This window comes from Agelaius tricolor, unplaced genomic scaffold, assembly GCF_023055355.1.
Source record: "Agelaius tricolor isolate 1412-34295 unplaced genomic scaffold, bAgeTri1.0.p SCAF_51, whole genome shotgun sequence".
In the NCBI taxonomy this organism is placed as follows: Eukaryota; Metazoa; Chordata; class Aves; order Passeriformes; family Icteridae; genus Agelaius; species Agelaius tricolor.
The window spans coordinates 2,107,568-2,124,095 of NW_027269311.1; the positions used below are offsets into that span (position 1 = coordinate 2,107,568).

The 16,528-nt window shown below is 48.8% G+C and overlaps 1 protein-coding gene across 1 annotated transcript in view; it reads right to left on the reverse strand.

The window, feature by feature from the left end:
- The window catches only part of LOC139604492 (hydrocephalus-inducing protein-like), a 34,177-nt gene extending 23,666 nt beyond the window's left edge, over nt 1–10,511 (reverse strand). Inside the window, exons 1-6 of the mRNA XM_071455645.1 lie at nt 10,491–10,511; nt 8,335–8,454; nt 6,438–6,572; nt 4,803–5,002; nt 1,660–1,778; nt 156–360 (exon numbers count right to left, since the gene is read on the reverse strand). Coding sequence (XP_071311746.1) covers nt 156–360; nt 1,660–1,778; nt 4,803–5,002; nt 6,438–6,572; nt 8,335–8,454; nt 10,491–10,511 — 800 coding nt within the window. The remainder of the gene's footprint in view (nt 1–155; nt 361–1,659; nt 1,779–4,802; nt 5,003–6,437; nt 6,573–8,334; nt 8,455–10,490) is intronic.
- Between the last annotated feature and the right edge of the window lie 6,017 nt (nt 10,512–16,528).

Consider the following 16,528-nt stretch of genomic DNA (forward strand, 5'->3'; position numbering starts at 1 on the left):
AGTGCTGAGCTCCTGAAGCCCAGGGACACACACCCCAGTGCCAGGCATGGTTTACTTGGCCTAAACCATTCAAAAGCACCAACACCCCCCTGAGGCCATAGGTTAGTTTCAGTCTTGGGCCATATATCTCACTGAAATGCATCTTCCAAACCAACCTCCTCTTCTCTTTATTCTCTTCTTCCTCAGAAGGCAAAGCCTTCCACTGGAAGTGGGCTGTGATGTTACTCCTGTTTTCCAGGAACACGGTTGTCTGGTATGCCATGGTGATGAAGGTCTTGCCAGCCTCCACGGAATTTGTGCTCAACACAACATCAACATCTACAGCTTCTCCATGGAGCTTTGTGTGGATACTCTCTTCACCTGGAACAAAGCAAAGGGGAGTCTTTGCTCAGCTCACTGGCTGATGGAAGCACAAGGAACAGAACAAATCCCAGGGCACAAAAGAAGGTGTCACAGTTTTTATCTGAATGAGCAGTTCTGTGGATCAGTCCATTTGTCACATCCTGACAGCTCTGTGTGTAGAGTGGTGAGGATGGCCTGGGCAGCTCCTTAAACCCCTTGTTTCTGAGTGTGTTTGTAGAGCTTTGGCCCCAAGGTGACAGGATGGACAGTGGGATTGGTCAGTGTGCTCTGGTGACCCACTCAGATCACTGGGATTTCTGCATCCAAGTCCTTCAGGTGACAGGGTGAGGAGCCCTGTTCAGCCCTGCCTGGCCCAGGGTCTCCCTGGGCATCCCACGAGACTCCCATCTCTCCTGATCCCTTGGATCCCTTGTTGCTGACCAGCAAATATGCCTGGGGGCAGGTGGGCAGCAAAAGGAGGCCCAGAGGAACAAGTGAAGTGACAGCGCACAGCAGGAGGGGACACAGGTGAGGAAACACAACCAGCCTGGCTCTGCAATATGACAAACCACTCTCAAATGAACACCATGAAAATCATCATCATCATCTCCCTGTCCAAACCCACAGCCACATCAGTCTTGAAATATTTTCTATTGTTCTGATCTCAAAAACCAAGCTGGCGCATTGCACATTAAATAAAAAAGGGACAATAGAAAGATTAAGAAGTACAGAGCAGCTTCTACATTAAGACTGAATGGGATTCCTCAGTCTAGAAATCAAATGGGAGATAGATGTGAGAGGTTTGTAACAACATGAACAGCCTGGGAAATGGGCACAGGGAAAAATTGGTCTTGATTTGTCACCAAACAGGAACTTGAGGGCCTGAAAATGTTATTAGACAGAAACTACATCTATGTGTAAGGGCCACATAGAAAAAGGATGTGTGACAAGCCAGTGGAGAAGCAGCATATGGGACAGAGGTGTGCAAGAAATCCATTGCATTGGAGAGAGTCTGATGGAGACCTCACATCCAGCACGGCCCAGGAATCAAATAAAACTTCACCCAGGCATAGCCACATGGTAGTGGAGAATCAGGGATCCTCCTTCCTCCACTCAGCAACTCCCAGCAAAACAGGAATCAAAAATCTTCACCCTTTAGACAGGATCCACTTTCTCAAGCCCCTGAACACCAAGGAGTTTTCAGTTTTCTTTGGGCTAAAGCTGAACAGGGAGGTACCTCTGGAGGGAATGCAGGGGGAGGGACAACAGGGAGCCATGTGGAGAACTGTCCTGTGCCCTGCAAGGGCCAGCACTCACCTGTGTTGCAGCACAGGGACCCAAAATGTTCCCCGTTGGTCAGCGCATGAAATGTCACTGTCACCTGCATGGTGTCCCCAGCAGCCAGAGTTCCTGCGGTCGGCACCACGGAGAAAGGACTGCAACACAAAGAGAGGGATCAGGGCTGGGGGGACACCTGGCCAGGAGATTCCTGCTGCACTGCAGCTCCCTTGGGCAAGCAGGGAGCAAACCAAGCACAGGCAGCAGAGGACAGAACAGACAGGCTCAGAAACAGCCACTGAGCCACTGCTGAGGAGATCCAGCCCTCACAAGATCCTGGGGGTAAAATGACCTCAGCTCCCCCATACTCTGCATCCAGCTCTCTGCAATGAGGCTCAAGGGTCCCACTGCCAGCAATCCCATCAGAGAATGGTTTGTGAAGAGCACAGAGAGGCTTCAGAGCTATCTGCATGCAGAACTTGACACTGACTGCCTCAGGAATTTCTCTTTTCCTGCTGCCTATAAACCTCATCTCAGGAGATGCAGATGTTAGGGCACTACCTGTCCTGGGATATTACAGCCTAGGAATCAGACAGGGAGAAGGAACTTTTCCTTGAAGACCAAGGAATAGTTACAGTTGAATTTGCAGTGTGATTCTTTGGTTTATTTTGCCTTGAAAATATCCTGATTTAGCCTAAAAAGGGCACATTTTATCAACATTTCAATGAAAGCTGCTCTAAGAAAAGGAGCAGTCAAAACTCTGAAAGAGTGCAAATGCAGATTAGAGCAATAGAGTGACATGGAAACCCAAAAGGAGGATGCTATTTACAGTCTGAAGGAGCCCATGCCAGCTAAATGAAGCACCATGAGCAGGAGCACATCAAGGAAGCAGAACAGGAGGTTTCTGTGTGTTTACCAGCAATGCAGTCTGGGACTGTGGCTTGTCATCCAGGCTGGTAACTGTTGCTTGGCCCAGCAGAGAAACTCTGTGTGAGGTGTTGGAAATGTTAATGCAAATGTGTTGGTGCACTTTGGATTTAACAGGAGCCATCAGGATTGGTCACCAGGTAAAGAGCTCTTGCCTGACAAGCACAAGACTCTGTGCTTTGATGCTCAGGGACAGCTCAGGGGAAATGTGCTTTGTGCTCTTCTCCAGCCCCACTGAGGAAACAAAAGTTCCTGGCCTGGGTGCTTTGCTGCTGGTCAATCTGTCATTTCAAAGTCTGTTCTGGGGAGTTTGGTGATGATTACATCACACACAGAAATAAAGAGAACATCTGGCAAGCTGAGCTTGATTGATGTCACTTGCTTCAGGTTCAGCTCATTCAGGACCTCTTGCTGCAATGATGGGCTGAGCTGTTCCCATTCCCACTGGTGAGACCATCACTGCCTGATGGAGAAGCCTTGGGCCAGCAATGTTTATGTGCTGGACGTGAGACTTTGGAGGGAGGGGAGGAAAGACAAGGCCTCAGCAGCCCCAGAGCCAGATCAGTGCACGTGCTCCTGCATCTGCCCTGGGGCTGATGCCAGCACTGCTGCAGGTCCCTGCTGGGGCTCGGGGGGATCAGTGCCTGCTGGGGGCAAGGCACGGGATTTTCTTCTTATTCTTTTGCCAGAAATTCCACCAGAACAGAGAAGCTGCCATTTAAGGGAATCCCTGGCCACACTTCAGCACTACCTTCCATTCCATTCCATTCCATTCCATTCCATTCCATTCCATTCCATTCCCTTCCCACTGCTGCCCCATGTTACATGTTCCTGCCCTCAGATGGCAGGATGGGAATAACACTCCTCAGGGTGACTTCAGGGGTGACTTCTTTCTCTCTTGCCTGAGAAAGAAGGTATCTTCCTCTTTTCAAATTATCAGGAGAAGAGGATCCAGCCAAGTCCAGGACTCAGTTTCAGGACTGAAAAACTCAGTGCAAATCAGCCCCTGCATCTCCTACATCCCTGGGCTGTACCCACTAGACTCCTCTGTTCCTGCTGTAGCAGTCATCTGCATTTCAGCCAACATCACTAAGCTGTTCCCTGAGCCCACAGATAGAAGAGCTGTGAAGGAGACATCCCTGACACTGTAAGAACCAAATGAAAACCACTGCCAAGAGATGGGGCTGGCAGGCTAAATTTTGGCCTTTTATCTGTTAATTGTGAGCTGTTCCTTAAGACAGTTCTCACCCTGTTAGAGCTGCCCTTTCAATGAATCACCATTGCACCCAACAGGCAGAAAAGAGAAGCTATGGAGGGGGTTTTAATAGGTTGTTTTCTTCTGCTTTTTAACTAGGTCCATTTGTTTGTTTGTTTTCTTGTATGGCATCTAAAGACAGGTCCAGATCTCCCAATGGCACCTTGCAATCCCCAGACACTGGTCTTGCTTTGAGCAGTGTGTCTGCTCAGATGATTTCCAGCAGAAATTATTCTGTACTTTTACCTTCTAAATCAGCCCAAGTGCTTTTCACATCTTCCCTAAATATCTCCTATTTCCTATACACCTGTGCATATACCTATGGGCATGTGGTACATTGAGAGGCATTAGAGGAGCTCGACCTTCATGAAAGCTCCCAGTGAAGAGTTCATGATCTTTTGGAAAACATTTAACACAAACCAAAAAGAAAAAACAGCAGAAACACAGGACCTTCAGAGTATTCAAAAAGAAATCTCAATGAAAGGGGGCACAGCCTTATTCAGAGATTTAAATCATCTGTTTGAAATCTTAAACTGGCTTTCAAAGGTTCATCATGGAACAGAAAAGGCAGCTGATGCTCTGAGGCGACAAGGGAAATCAGAGCAGCTTTAGTAACAGGAACTGCACCAGCTGCCCACAGCACAGCTCATGTTGGGCATCTGATGCAGGGACCACTGGAGAGCCACGTGCCTGGGGCCTCCCAGAGAATGGGTCTGTTTGGCTGGCAGTGGTGAGGAAGCATTTCAGAAGCTGCTTGTGCTCAGCAAGCCAGCTACCAACGTGTTCCAGCACCCTCCAGGAAATCTGGGACAGAGAAAGCTCAAAGGCTGCATCCTGCTAAGAACACTGAAAGCAAGAGCAGATGCCATCCATCCTGCTCACTTCCAGCCAGGGCTGCAGGGCAGCAGCTCTGATGCTCTGGTTCCTTTGCTGCTCTTTCCCAACTCTGCTCTCACCCAAAGGTGATATCCTTTGCACAGGGACAGATGAGCTGCCTCACCTCTGGGTGCTCAGCTGGTAATGAGCTGTCCGGTTACCGACATTGCGAACCAGCAGAGTCTTCTGGGTGCTGTGCTTGACCGGACACTCGGAGAAGTCCACCTGGGCAGGGAAGTCCAGGATGGCTCGGGCACCGATGGCCCGAATTGGCACAACGATCTTCTCCTTTGCCATGATACAGGTGAGCTCATGGGAATAATCCTGCAGGAAAAGAAACTGGCTCAGCACAGGGCATTTAGTGCAATCCCCGTGGCAGAAGAAAAACCATTTCCTGTAACTCATCCATGGCATCAATTTACTGGGCATCAATTTACCTATTCCACCCTAAAATGAACACTGAGTTTTTCTAATATGTCACATTTTAAAGGCACCAGTGCCCTTTGCAAAAGCTATCCCAGTGGCATTAAGCTCTTGTGTCACTTGGGTCATACGGAGAACTGCCCTAGGCCACCATAATTTTCACTCACAAATTTTAATGATATGAAATAATTCCTAAGCTCCTTCTAAGGAACATGGAGCTAGGGAACACAGCACATTCCTCTTTAGGTTTCTATATTCCCACTGTCTGAGAATAGGACAAAGTGTTAAACTGACTCTAAGCAGCAAGAGGAAGATGAGAAAACAGCTGCACCCAAAGAGATCCTGCACCTCTGGCCTGGTGCAGAAACATCAGTTGGCTCAGAACTCCCCTCTAACTTTGCCTCTCCAACCAAGTCAGGAGAAGAACAGTGCTAAGAGGTTGCAGGATGCTGTTGGAAAGGGCCTCTCTTTGTTTGCCTGCAAGGCTTCCTCCCTTCCATGCCATGTCCTAAACCCTTCTGGATGAACAAGTCTCCAGATGCCAGCTGTGAGATCAGACTTGCCAGGGCCTCAGCACTGCCGTTCAAACCTCCATGCAGAAGCACCTTTGGCACGGAATGGGTGCCAGCTGACAGAGCAAGCACAGTGACAGGCATGAAGACAGAGCCCCAGCAGTGCCACTGCCACAGGCTCTGGGCCCACAGCTCTGCCTGCAGCTTGTACCTGCCCTACACGAGCTCCTTCAGGCAGGTGTCCAAGTCCCCTGCAGCTCAGCAACCTCCTGCTGACCAAGGGCACCCAGAGCCCAGTGTGCCTGTGCCAGGCTGGGCTCACGGGCACAGCACATCCTCTGCCCTGCCCCTGCAGCTGTGCCCTGGTCACCTGTGCTCTGGGACAGCACAGCTGCAAGGCTGCAGAACAGAGGGGGTGAAAAAGCACCATCTTTGCTCCAGCCCAGGGGCAGGCAGGGAAGCTGTTGGCAGTCAGGAAGGAGGAAAGCTCCCTGACCTCTTTGTCCCTCGAGTGTTTTCCATAATAATGAAACCCCTTCCACTGGACCTAGAGATGGCTGAACAACTGTCAACATCTCTTTGTCATTTTCATCCTGTTCCTGTGCATCTTCCCTTGGGAATGCTCAGGGATGTGCAGGGAGGGGAAGCAGAGCCTGTCAGGCCTGGCTGCAGTGCCTGCCAGCAGTGCCAAGGTGTGACTGGCTGCTGCAGGCTGCCTGCCCAGGGCCTGGAGCCCAGCTCACAGCATGCAATGGGCTGGAGCAGAGTGCAGGGAAAACAATGGCTGTGGAGATCATTGTGTGCTTTGGCTCCTCCAGCCTCACCTTGTTCTCGTCGGGGCTGAAGCGGATGCGCACAGGGGCGGAGGCGCCTGGTGGCACGATGTGGTACACATCACTGGGGCAGGCCAGCTGGAAGTAAGGTGAGCTCTCCATGCAGACCTTCACCATCTGAGCAATCTGCAGCAAAGACATCACATGATGATTTTGCCACTTGTGGAAACGAGAGGAGACCTGTCCATGCCCTGCTGACATCCCTCCCTGGCCCCTTTTCCAAAGCACTTTCAGCTGTGCAGGCACAGGCACATCATTCACAAGGCTGAGCTTGAATCCCTCCTGTCTGGCTCCAGCATTGTGGCCAGGGCCAGTAGGGCAGTGCCTGGTGGGAAGGAAGGGCCAAGCAGGTCAGCACCAGCAGGATGGAGACAGAGCACCTGAACCAAGTCATCTGCATATTCAACAAGGCCAAAAAACCTGCTGGCTTCTGCCTGCACACAGCCATGAAGTTGTCATGTTCCAGGGGCGAATGTGCTACCTGAAAGCAAAGCATCAAATTGTCCTGGGAGAAGGAAAAAATTCCCTTCTAACAGATGAGGTTTGGGTAGGGACGTTGTGGAGATAGAGTCATGCAGGCAGAGCAGCAAGAGAGGAGACCAAACCACTGTGGCCTTCCTGGGAATAAAAGTAAACCTGAAAAGCAAAAGAAGGAACACAGCAAGACAATCCCTAAAACAAGGAGATGGCAAAGAGAATTTAAACGGGCAGTAAAGCAGCAAGGAGGAATCTTAAAACCATGAGAGCATTTAGCTTGCCAAAAGTGATGGAAACACAGACAGGCTGTGCCTATTGACTCTGGGCTTCAAAGGCATTTTCTGCCTGGAGAAACATGACCAGCACTGAGTGACAGTGTGGTTCCAGTATGCAAAGCCAATCTTGGCTCTCCAGGGCTTCTTGCTGCCTGTGCAGGCAAGCTGGGCTGCTGGGCATTCCTGCCTGCAGCCAGCAGGCCAGGTGCTGCCCTCTGGGATTCACAGACACAGCACACATGCATTTTCCAGCACATAGATATCATCAACCCCTGAGCACCAAAATGCTCTCAGAAAGTCTAAACCAGATGATTTGGACTCCCTCCTGTCTCTTCCCACCAGCCCACTCTTGGCACAAGGCTCATTTGAGAAATGTTTCCCTGACGGAAATTCCAATGGTCTCTGTTTTCCTCTTTACACTGGAACACAACTGGTGACATTTTTCAACTTTTTCCCTCTCAACTCTCTTGGGAAACTGCAAAACAATCACAAGTGAAGGTGAAAACCTCCAGGAGCGTTGGATGTGCTGTGGTTCTTCAAAGGGAAAGCAGAGCACCGTGTTGCTTTTGGAAAAGCTGAGCAGAGCTGAATGAAACTTAGCAGGAGCCTGAAGTGGCACCTAAAGGCCTCCCACTGCTTCTGCTCCATCACTCTGATTGCAGGGCTCTTTCAGAACACATTTCCTGCAGTGCCAATGCCATGAATGAGAAGTGATTCCAGCATAAAGTGGAGAAGACTCAGCCCCTGAGCTGACTGTGAGCTGCACAAAGGGAGCCAAACTGGCTGAGAGAGGCAGAGATTCCTACCAGGAGCCAAGATTAACCAAGGAAACCCAGGATGTGGTCTAGCTCAAGGCAAAGCATGAGAGCAGGTAAGAACTGTACAGGCTCAACATTCCTACCAATCCAGAGCTTTCAAGAGCAGGAAACTCCTTTGGCATAGATACCATCAATGCATGGCCAAAATCAGGGGACAGTTCCCAGCACAGGAAGATTTCCACAACTTGCAGAACAAAGGTGCTGAGACATTTTCTTCTGGATGTGCTGCAGCAGATAACTTGCTTTGCTGTACACTGGGGGAATGACAGCACTCTCCTCTTCCAGCACAGTGTTAAAGCTCCAGGTGCCAGCACTTACCTTGTCCTTATTCATGATAGACAGCACCATTTCAGAGACCTCATGAGCAACGACGTTCTGAAATACCAGCTCTCGTGGGGAAACCGCCAACACGCTCCGTTTCGGGGGAGCTGGTGACAGCTGGAGAGGCGAGAGAGCAGGGAGAGGTTCAGCTGCTGGGAGGAAAGTTCATGAAGGATCCCTTACACTGATCCCCAGTGAAGCACAGACTCTGGGTGAGCATGTGTGCCCAGGACACACTGGGCAAACTCTGGCTCACCCACCTCTGCTCTGAGCTGATCAAGAACTGCTTGATCAGCTTAGAGCAGGCTCAAGCCAAGTTGCTCTTTTGATTTCTCCAGCTTTCCTTCTCCAGAATGCCAGGCAGCACGTTCCTTAAGCACAGCCCTGTGCCCACTGGAGCACTGACTGAGCACTCATGGAGTAAGTAAGACCCACAAATTTACATCCGATTCAATTTTGGGATGTCCTTTACTCTGAGACAGGGAAACTGAGGCCCACACAACTGCAAATACCTGTTTTGAACTAGAACTTAAGCATCAGTAAGAAGAGAACAGTACTAGAGGAGGTGTGAGAGATGAGGTGGTATTTGGCTGAAGCCAAAAGGTTTTTAAGTGAAAGAATGGAATTTGTTGGTACTATGTGTTGTTTGTAGTTTGGATTTGTTCAGGTTGGTGTGTTGGGTGTTGCTGTCAGTTGGCAGCACCAACTGGCTGAAGACCTGACCAAAAGGAAGGAGGATGAGAGGAGAGGGGACAGAAAAGTTGGTGGTCAGAGAGAATGGAAGTTCTTGAGTACCCCTCCGGGGAAAAGGGGCCAGGGACTGTCCCAGCTGGGTACAAAGGGGATACAAAGATTGCTTTTTTCTTGGAGGGTGTGTTTGCTCCTTTTCGGGGGCAGGGAGACACACGCCTCTCTGTGTGGTTGCTAAGAAACAGTTTTCTTTTGCTTGGATGATTTTGTCCCCTTTCATTGCATTTAAAAGTTACTGCCTTTCTAACAGAGGGAAAGGCAAAAATAAAGTCAGGAAGTCAGGTAAAGGCAAAAATGAAGTCAGGAAAAAGACACGTGCATGAGGATATAAGACAAGTGAATGACAATGCTGAATGAGGATAAGGTTCAATTATTTTCTCAGCGACTTGGGTAAGAGTAGAGTTGGTATCTCCTTTTTCCATTAGCTTTAAATGGGTGCTTTCTTGTAATTATTGCCATCTTATTTAATACCATTGCAGAGGCATGTCTGGAAAGACACAACAACAGCAAATGCTTCTGGAGCAGAGACATTGCTTTAAGAAGGCTCTGCCCTGCTTTGTCTGCCTTCTCCAGTCACACTGTTGTTACACCAGAGACACAAGCAGGTCTTGTGTGTGACTCCATGAGGAGACACAGTCTGCTGAAGGGAGTGGCTGCAGCACACTGTGCCTTAGTTGTGCCTTTCCCTGAGGTGTTCCCAAGGCCCCTCTCCAGGGCAATCCTTAACCTGGATTGTGTTCCGTGTCGCTTGCTGCCAATTTCCTGCTCAACAGCCCACCTCGGTCACCTACCCCTTTGGACTGTGCTTTCTACTGAGCCAGTCCTGCCAGAAAAGCAGCTTTAAACACAACTCTAAGTAGGCACTGATCCAGATAAAGCACATCCATTCCCTTCTGCCCAGGGCCAGTCCCCTGTACATCTGGCAGCCTGCAAAATCTAACACCCCGTCAGGGTCCCAACACATTGTTCCAGCCCAAAGCAGTAATGCAATTTGTTTTGCTAAATCTGAAGTCATTCCTGCAGGTCCTCGGCCTCAAAGGCCAACGCTGCCACTGTGGAGGGAATGCTGTGACCCCAAGCATTTGATGGTGACCACACCAAAGCAAGAGGTGGCTCCTTCAGCAGGAGAATGGCAAATGGCAATTTGGTGCCTTTGCGTCCTCAGCCTTCCCCCCCTGGTTTTAGCAATGGCAGCTACACTCCAGCACAGCCCAGCAGCTTCAGCAGAGGTCATTTGTGTTGGCTTAGTGCAGACCAGGACTCCCAGTCCACCACTCCCAGCAGTTTGCAATGACAACAGGACCTGGACACTGAGGTCTTTTGCTGGAGGCGAGCCTGTCACAAGCACTCACCCTCTTCAAACTTCATGTTAAACAGAAAGGAAAAGAGCGGGAAAAGGCTACCTTTTGACGAGTCTCACTCATGTCGACACATGGGCCAATTCTGGGCAGAAAACTCCCCCCAGTGCTGGCCTCCTGCTTTGAGTTGACAAACTTCTCCCTCTGGAACTTAGAGGGAAGCAGCTGAAATGCAAAAACAAAAAAACAACAAAAAACCAACCAAAAACAAAAAAAAACCAAACAGCAAGAATGTCAGAGATGTGCTTGCTCAGAAAGGCTTTCCTTGAACAAGTGGCACTGATGAATAATTTGTGATCACAGCCACTAGGACAGTTCTGGAAACCCTGGAAGTTGCATGCTGAAATACTTAGCACCAATAAATTAATAATACAGAGTGCAATAGACATACTCCAGCCACATGGCTCTGTCCCATGAGTCTCTCTGTGATTTGATGGGACATGTTTGGGGATTTCTGCTCTTTGGGCATTTGTTTCCTCTTACATTTCACTGGATTGAGGCAGTGACCTTTCCAGAGAGTGGGGAGGAGCTCTCAGAACTGCCTGAACTCCACCCCTGCACAACACTCAAAACTCCCAGGCAGGAGATAGCACTGCTGGCTGAGTCCAAGGGAAGCAAGCAAGACAAGCTGTAGCAAGAGTGAGGTGCACAGGAATGTGTCCAAGTTTTAGCTCTCTCTGTTACTTAGCATTGGTTTTCTCTGTCTGGGCTGACAGAGCCCTCGAGAGAAGAAAACAGAGGGATGTCCTTGGCAGAGCCTCAGCAGTGGGGCATCTTCAGTCAAGTGAGCTGCAGACAGCAAGGGACCTTTGTGGCCCTGGCTCCAGTGCTGCCTGCAGGGCTGCATCTGTGCCCACCCAGGAGCTGGGAGAGAACAGCTGCTTTGGAAGCTCTTCCAGCTGGGACCAGCCGTGGCTCTCAAGGCTTGGGGCAGAGTTTGAGCTTTCCCCCTCACATGCCCAGGTGCCCAAGGGCAGCTTGGTCAGAGCAGCACAGGTGAGTGCCCAGCCTGACAGAAGGAATTGCTGTGGCAAAGGGGAAGGAAAGAAGCCCATGCTGAGGGCTTCAGCTGTACATTGGTTTCACTTGGCTCTGCTGGCACAGCCAGGCAAGGCGCTGGGCTGTCCCTGACACATCCCACAGTGTTCCCTACTGCACCAGGACAGCCCCAGCAACAGGAGCATGGCACAGAGGGCTGGGGAGGGGCTCTGCAGCTTCAGAGCACTGCTGGACAACAGGGGCAGGGAGAGCAGGGACACCAGGGCAGTTTCCAGCCTTAACACAGCCCCAGGGGCTACTCACAGTATTAGGCTTAAGTCCTTCCCTAAGCAAAAGTCGAGGTGTTGGTGTCCTTCCTGGGAATCCAGATGCCATTGTGAAGTGATGATGTCACAGATGAGTGACAGTGCCTCAACAGAACTGGAAGGAACAACAATGGAACTCTGAAAATCCAGAACCCAGTTCATGGCAGACTCAAGGGATATACTGGTGCTAAAGATTTTCTATGATTTGAAAGTAGCTATGTGCTTGTTTGGCATAAGCAGCTAGTATTGTTAGGCCTCTAGTTGGACTTTATTTGAACTACATGGTTACCTTGTGCAATTCAAAGATGGATCATACTGAAACCTGGAGCTAAAATGCTCAACATTAAAAATACTTAGAACAATCAAAGCTGTAGCTTAAATATTATTTAAAAACAGCTTGAGTGGACCTCCTCTTCTTAAGGCTAAACAACCCCTGCTCTCTCAGCTGCTCCTCACAGGACTTGAGAGAGACTGGAGTGTTATGGTTAATGGCTTAAATATTGCTATAAAGGACTTTTTGCCCATTGTGACAAAACTGTATAGAGAAGCTGAGACCCCCAAGCCCACCCTTCCCTGAAAATGCCTCCTGACTGGAACTTGGCACTGTGAGTTAAGCTGCCTAAGGGAACTTGAGACAAGATAAAGCTGACACTAGCATCCCATTAGCTCAGGTCTGGGGAGAAGTGAACAAGGCTGAGGGAGAAAAATACATCCCCACTAAAGCCAGACCCAGCAGCTGTGCTGAAAACCAGCTCTGTCTGCCTTCAGGCTGGGGAAGTCATAGCCACAGACTCGTCTGCTGAGGCCAGGTTTGCACTCAAACCTCCCATCAACAGAGGGGGGAGGAGGAAATTCTGGGCGTGTGGCACAACCTCTGCTAAGGGGCAGTGGACACCCATCCTCCCTCAGGCAAACTGGCTCAGCTCTAGAAGCCCCCAGCCCCAGAAGGCCACATCCAGGGGACCTTCCCATGAGGGGCAGCTGAGGGGGTGTCATAACCCATCAAAGACCTCCAAAGTGCCCCCAGAGCCATTCCTGAGGCCTTGCACCAGACGACTGCAGGGCATGCAAAGTAACACAACAGATCTGAAAAGCCACAACCCAATTCAGGGCAGACTCAAAGGATATCCTAGTGCTAAAGATTTTCTATTATTTGAGAGTAGCAAGAGACAGAGCCAAACTTGCCCCACCCCAGGGAGCTACCTGGGCAGTGCCACCTTGCCCAAATCTGCATTAATCCTTTGGAGTCTTCCATTTTGTGAGGCCTCACCACAGAGAAGACCAGAAGAGGATTGAATGGGATGGGATCCATGGAATGGTGATATTTTCTACTAAATCTCTCTCTGTCGCTCTCTTTCTTCCCCCCTTCCCAGCTCCCTCCCTCCCCCCCTCCTTTTGCTATTTCTTTATCCCTCTCTCTTCCTCACATTTACTGTTCCATAAAATCCAAACTATTGACTTTGGCACATGGTCATGTTTTATTAAGGCATCTCCTTAATAATTTTAATAACTAGATCATAACAACCCCCTGAAACTTGAACAGAACTCATTCACCTATAAGTAGTTTAAATAAATACTATAGGAAAAAAAGGATAGACTAGTATATTTAGGAAATGTTGCATTTCTTCGGTGAGACAAAAAGCACCATCAGCAGACCATATATTGTTCATCCCCTCAGCTGTACATGCCACCAAACTGAAGACTGGCATTATCCCATCCTGTATTTCCCTCTGGCATTCTCTTTCAGAGCAGAGATGTGTCAAAACCAGAAAGTACAACTTGAGTCAATCTTTACCTTCAAACGAAATTCAGGACTCCCTCACAATGACCAATGCTTTGTAAGTTCAGGACTCCCTCACAGAAACCAATGTTCTGTGAATTTAGGAGTCCCTCACAAAGACCAATGCTTTGTAAGTTCAGGACTCCCTCACAGAAACCAATGTTCTGTGAATTTAGGAGTCCCTCACAAAGACCAATGCTTTGTAAGTTCAGGACTCCCTCACAGAAACCAATGTTCTGTGAATTTAGGAGTCCCTCACAAAGACCAATGTTTTGCGAGTTTCCGAGTTGCTCACAGAGACCAATTCTCCACGAAATCACAGGACTCGTAGAGACCAATCTCTGCGAACCGTTCGCTTGGCTAATGCCGAGTGCGAATGAGCAGCAGCGCCGGCTGCGGGCGCTGAGGCCACGGCGCCGTCACAGACGCTGAGGGCCCGGGCGCGGTTACCGGGCAACCGTGGCACCGAGCCTGGGGCCGGCCCGGGCCGGGCCGCGCTGCTTTGCAGAGGACATTGGCACTTTTGCTGCTGACTTGGCTTTAGTGCTTTCTGAAGGGTCTTTCTGTATTTATGAAAGATTAAAATGTGGTGATAAAGGCACCTACGGCACTGCTCTTTGTATAGCACTAGGATGCTATCCTGGCTGGAGCCTCAGCAGGGGCTGAGGGAGCTGGGCAGGGGCTGAGCCTGGAGCAAAGGAGCTCAGGGGGGCCCTTGTGGCTCTGCACAACTCCCTGCCAGGAGGGGACAGCCGGGGGGTCGGGCTGTGCTCCCAGGGACAGGGACAGGAGCAGAGGGAACGGCCTCAGGCTGCGCTCAGGCTGGGCACCAGCAGGAATTTCCCCATGGAAAGGCTGCTCAGGCCTTGGCAGGGGCTGCCCAGGGAGCTTGGCAGTGCCCATCCCTGCAGGTGTCCCAGGAAGGGCTGGAGGTGGCACTCAGGGCTCTGGGCTGGGGACAAGGTGGGCATCGGGCACAGCTGGGACTCCGTGGTCTCAGGGAGCTTTCCCAACCTTGATGATTTCATGAGTCTGTGATTCTATGAAGGGATGATTCAAAACAGATTTTATCTCCAAATATATCATACACAAATATTACAAAGGTCAAAATTCACGTGAAAGAAATTTAAGATTATTCTTTAAGATTGAAATAATCATATGTCAATGTTGCATACAACATTGTTACATACAATATTGTAAAGCCGTATAAAAGAAGAGCTTTGTTACCCTTGTAAAATTATGGCTCAGGCCTGCTGCTTCAGCTAAGTACAGCTAACAGCTAGCCTGACAAGTTCCTGTGAGAAAGGAGAAGAAAGAAGAAGAAAGACTTCTACCCACAGCTTCTATCCAGGAGACAAGAATGTAAACCTCGTTAGGGAGGAAAGGTTTTGACTAACATGTACTTTAGCAACTACCAACCAATGAACCGAATTGCAGTAAATTACTAACCAATTAAAATGAAAGACAATGCCTTTAGAAAACCATCTAAATGTGAGCTGTGAAGAATAAAGATGGGCTGTTGTGCATGAAGATAGCGACATGTAAGGACAGCATTACATTAACTACCCTTGGGTTTAACATCTTCAGTGAAAAGTTAAACTGGACCTGTCTGTTAGGAAAGGATTATTGGTTCAAATTTTCTTGTCCTTGAAGAGAATTCAAAAGTCTTTATAGATATATTACTGCTTATGTAAATACAAACACCTTCATGTTAACATGTAGAGATACATTCTGATTAACATTATTGACAGACCAATGGAAGAGGAAAACTAATCAGATTTTATAGGCTGACTTCTTCCCTCTAATACCTGGCCTTTCTGGCTGAGATGCCAGACTCATGACCATACTGCTTAATTCTTTTTCAGTTAAAGATGATGCAGAGTTGTGAGAAAAGCTGTGCCTCCAATGAGGCCTGGCCTTGTACACATCTAGTAAAAAAGATATTTCTGTGTTTGAAGTTTCTCAAAAGGCAGATCTTTGCCGTGGAAATGCAACTCTCAGTCAGTGACTGTGTTGGCGGAAGATGAAATAAAATGCAGCTTGTGCCTTTTCTGTGTTTATCTTTTTGTGTGCGGGTTTTAGAGTTTGTTTTGTGTTGCTGCCTTTGCCCTGCTCTTTTCCCCGCGGGTGTTTTGGGGGAGCAGAGGTGCAGCAGCCCCGGGGGCGCTGTGGCGGCCGAGCCAGGCGAGCCCAGAGCGGGCCGCATTCACGGCCGCAGGGCCCTGCTGGGATCCATGGATAATGAGAGGATTGGCCCGCGCAATGAAGGGATGACTATTGTGTGAATATTAAGAGAAGCTTTATTGATGTGTAGTTATGTCATTGCACTTTAAATGTCCTCTCTTCTCCCCATAGTTTCCCTTTATTGTAGGGCTTTCCCTCTGCCCTGTGGGCGGCACAGGCCCCTGCTCTGGCGCAGAGCTGCTTGATTCCTTCTGTCTGATAGGAGGTAGGAGCCTTACCTACTGTGTTTGTGCGCCTTGAAAACGTGTTGCTATAGGGTTTTTTTAAGTTTATTTCGTTTTCTGACTAAATTCTGATTGTTTTATATAGTTTTACAGTTACTGGAGAGATTGAAAAGCGGTAAATGCAACGCCTTATTACCTATCAAATTTTAACATGGTCTGATATTTTTAACAAGAATGCTAACAAATTTGCCATATAAAATGATGCCAGATACAGTCACAAAAAGCTGTTGGGTTGTTCAGCAATATGCTAAATTGCACGTTATTATATTTATTTTTCAGTAACCCTGCACTTTAAAAAGTCGTACTGAATTTCTGTTTCCATGGAATTTGCAGTTCCCATGAGTTTTTCTCATAACTGATTTACTTAGAATTCCAATATGCTTTTTACAACTTTAATCCCTCCAGTACACCATCATGCTGTTATTTCATTTATGGCTTATTCACCTTTCAGTTGTCTAACAGATAATAACCAGTGAAAACCTTCATGAGATAATACCCTCACAAGAGTGAGCTGTTTCAACATCACAACAT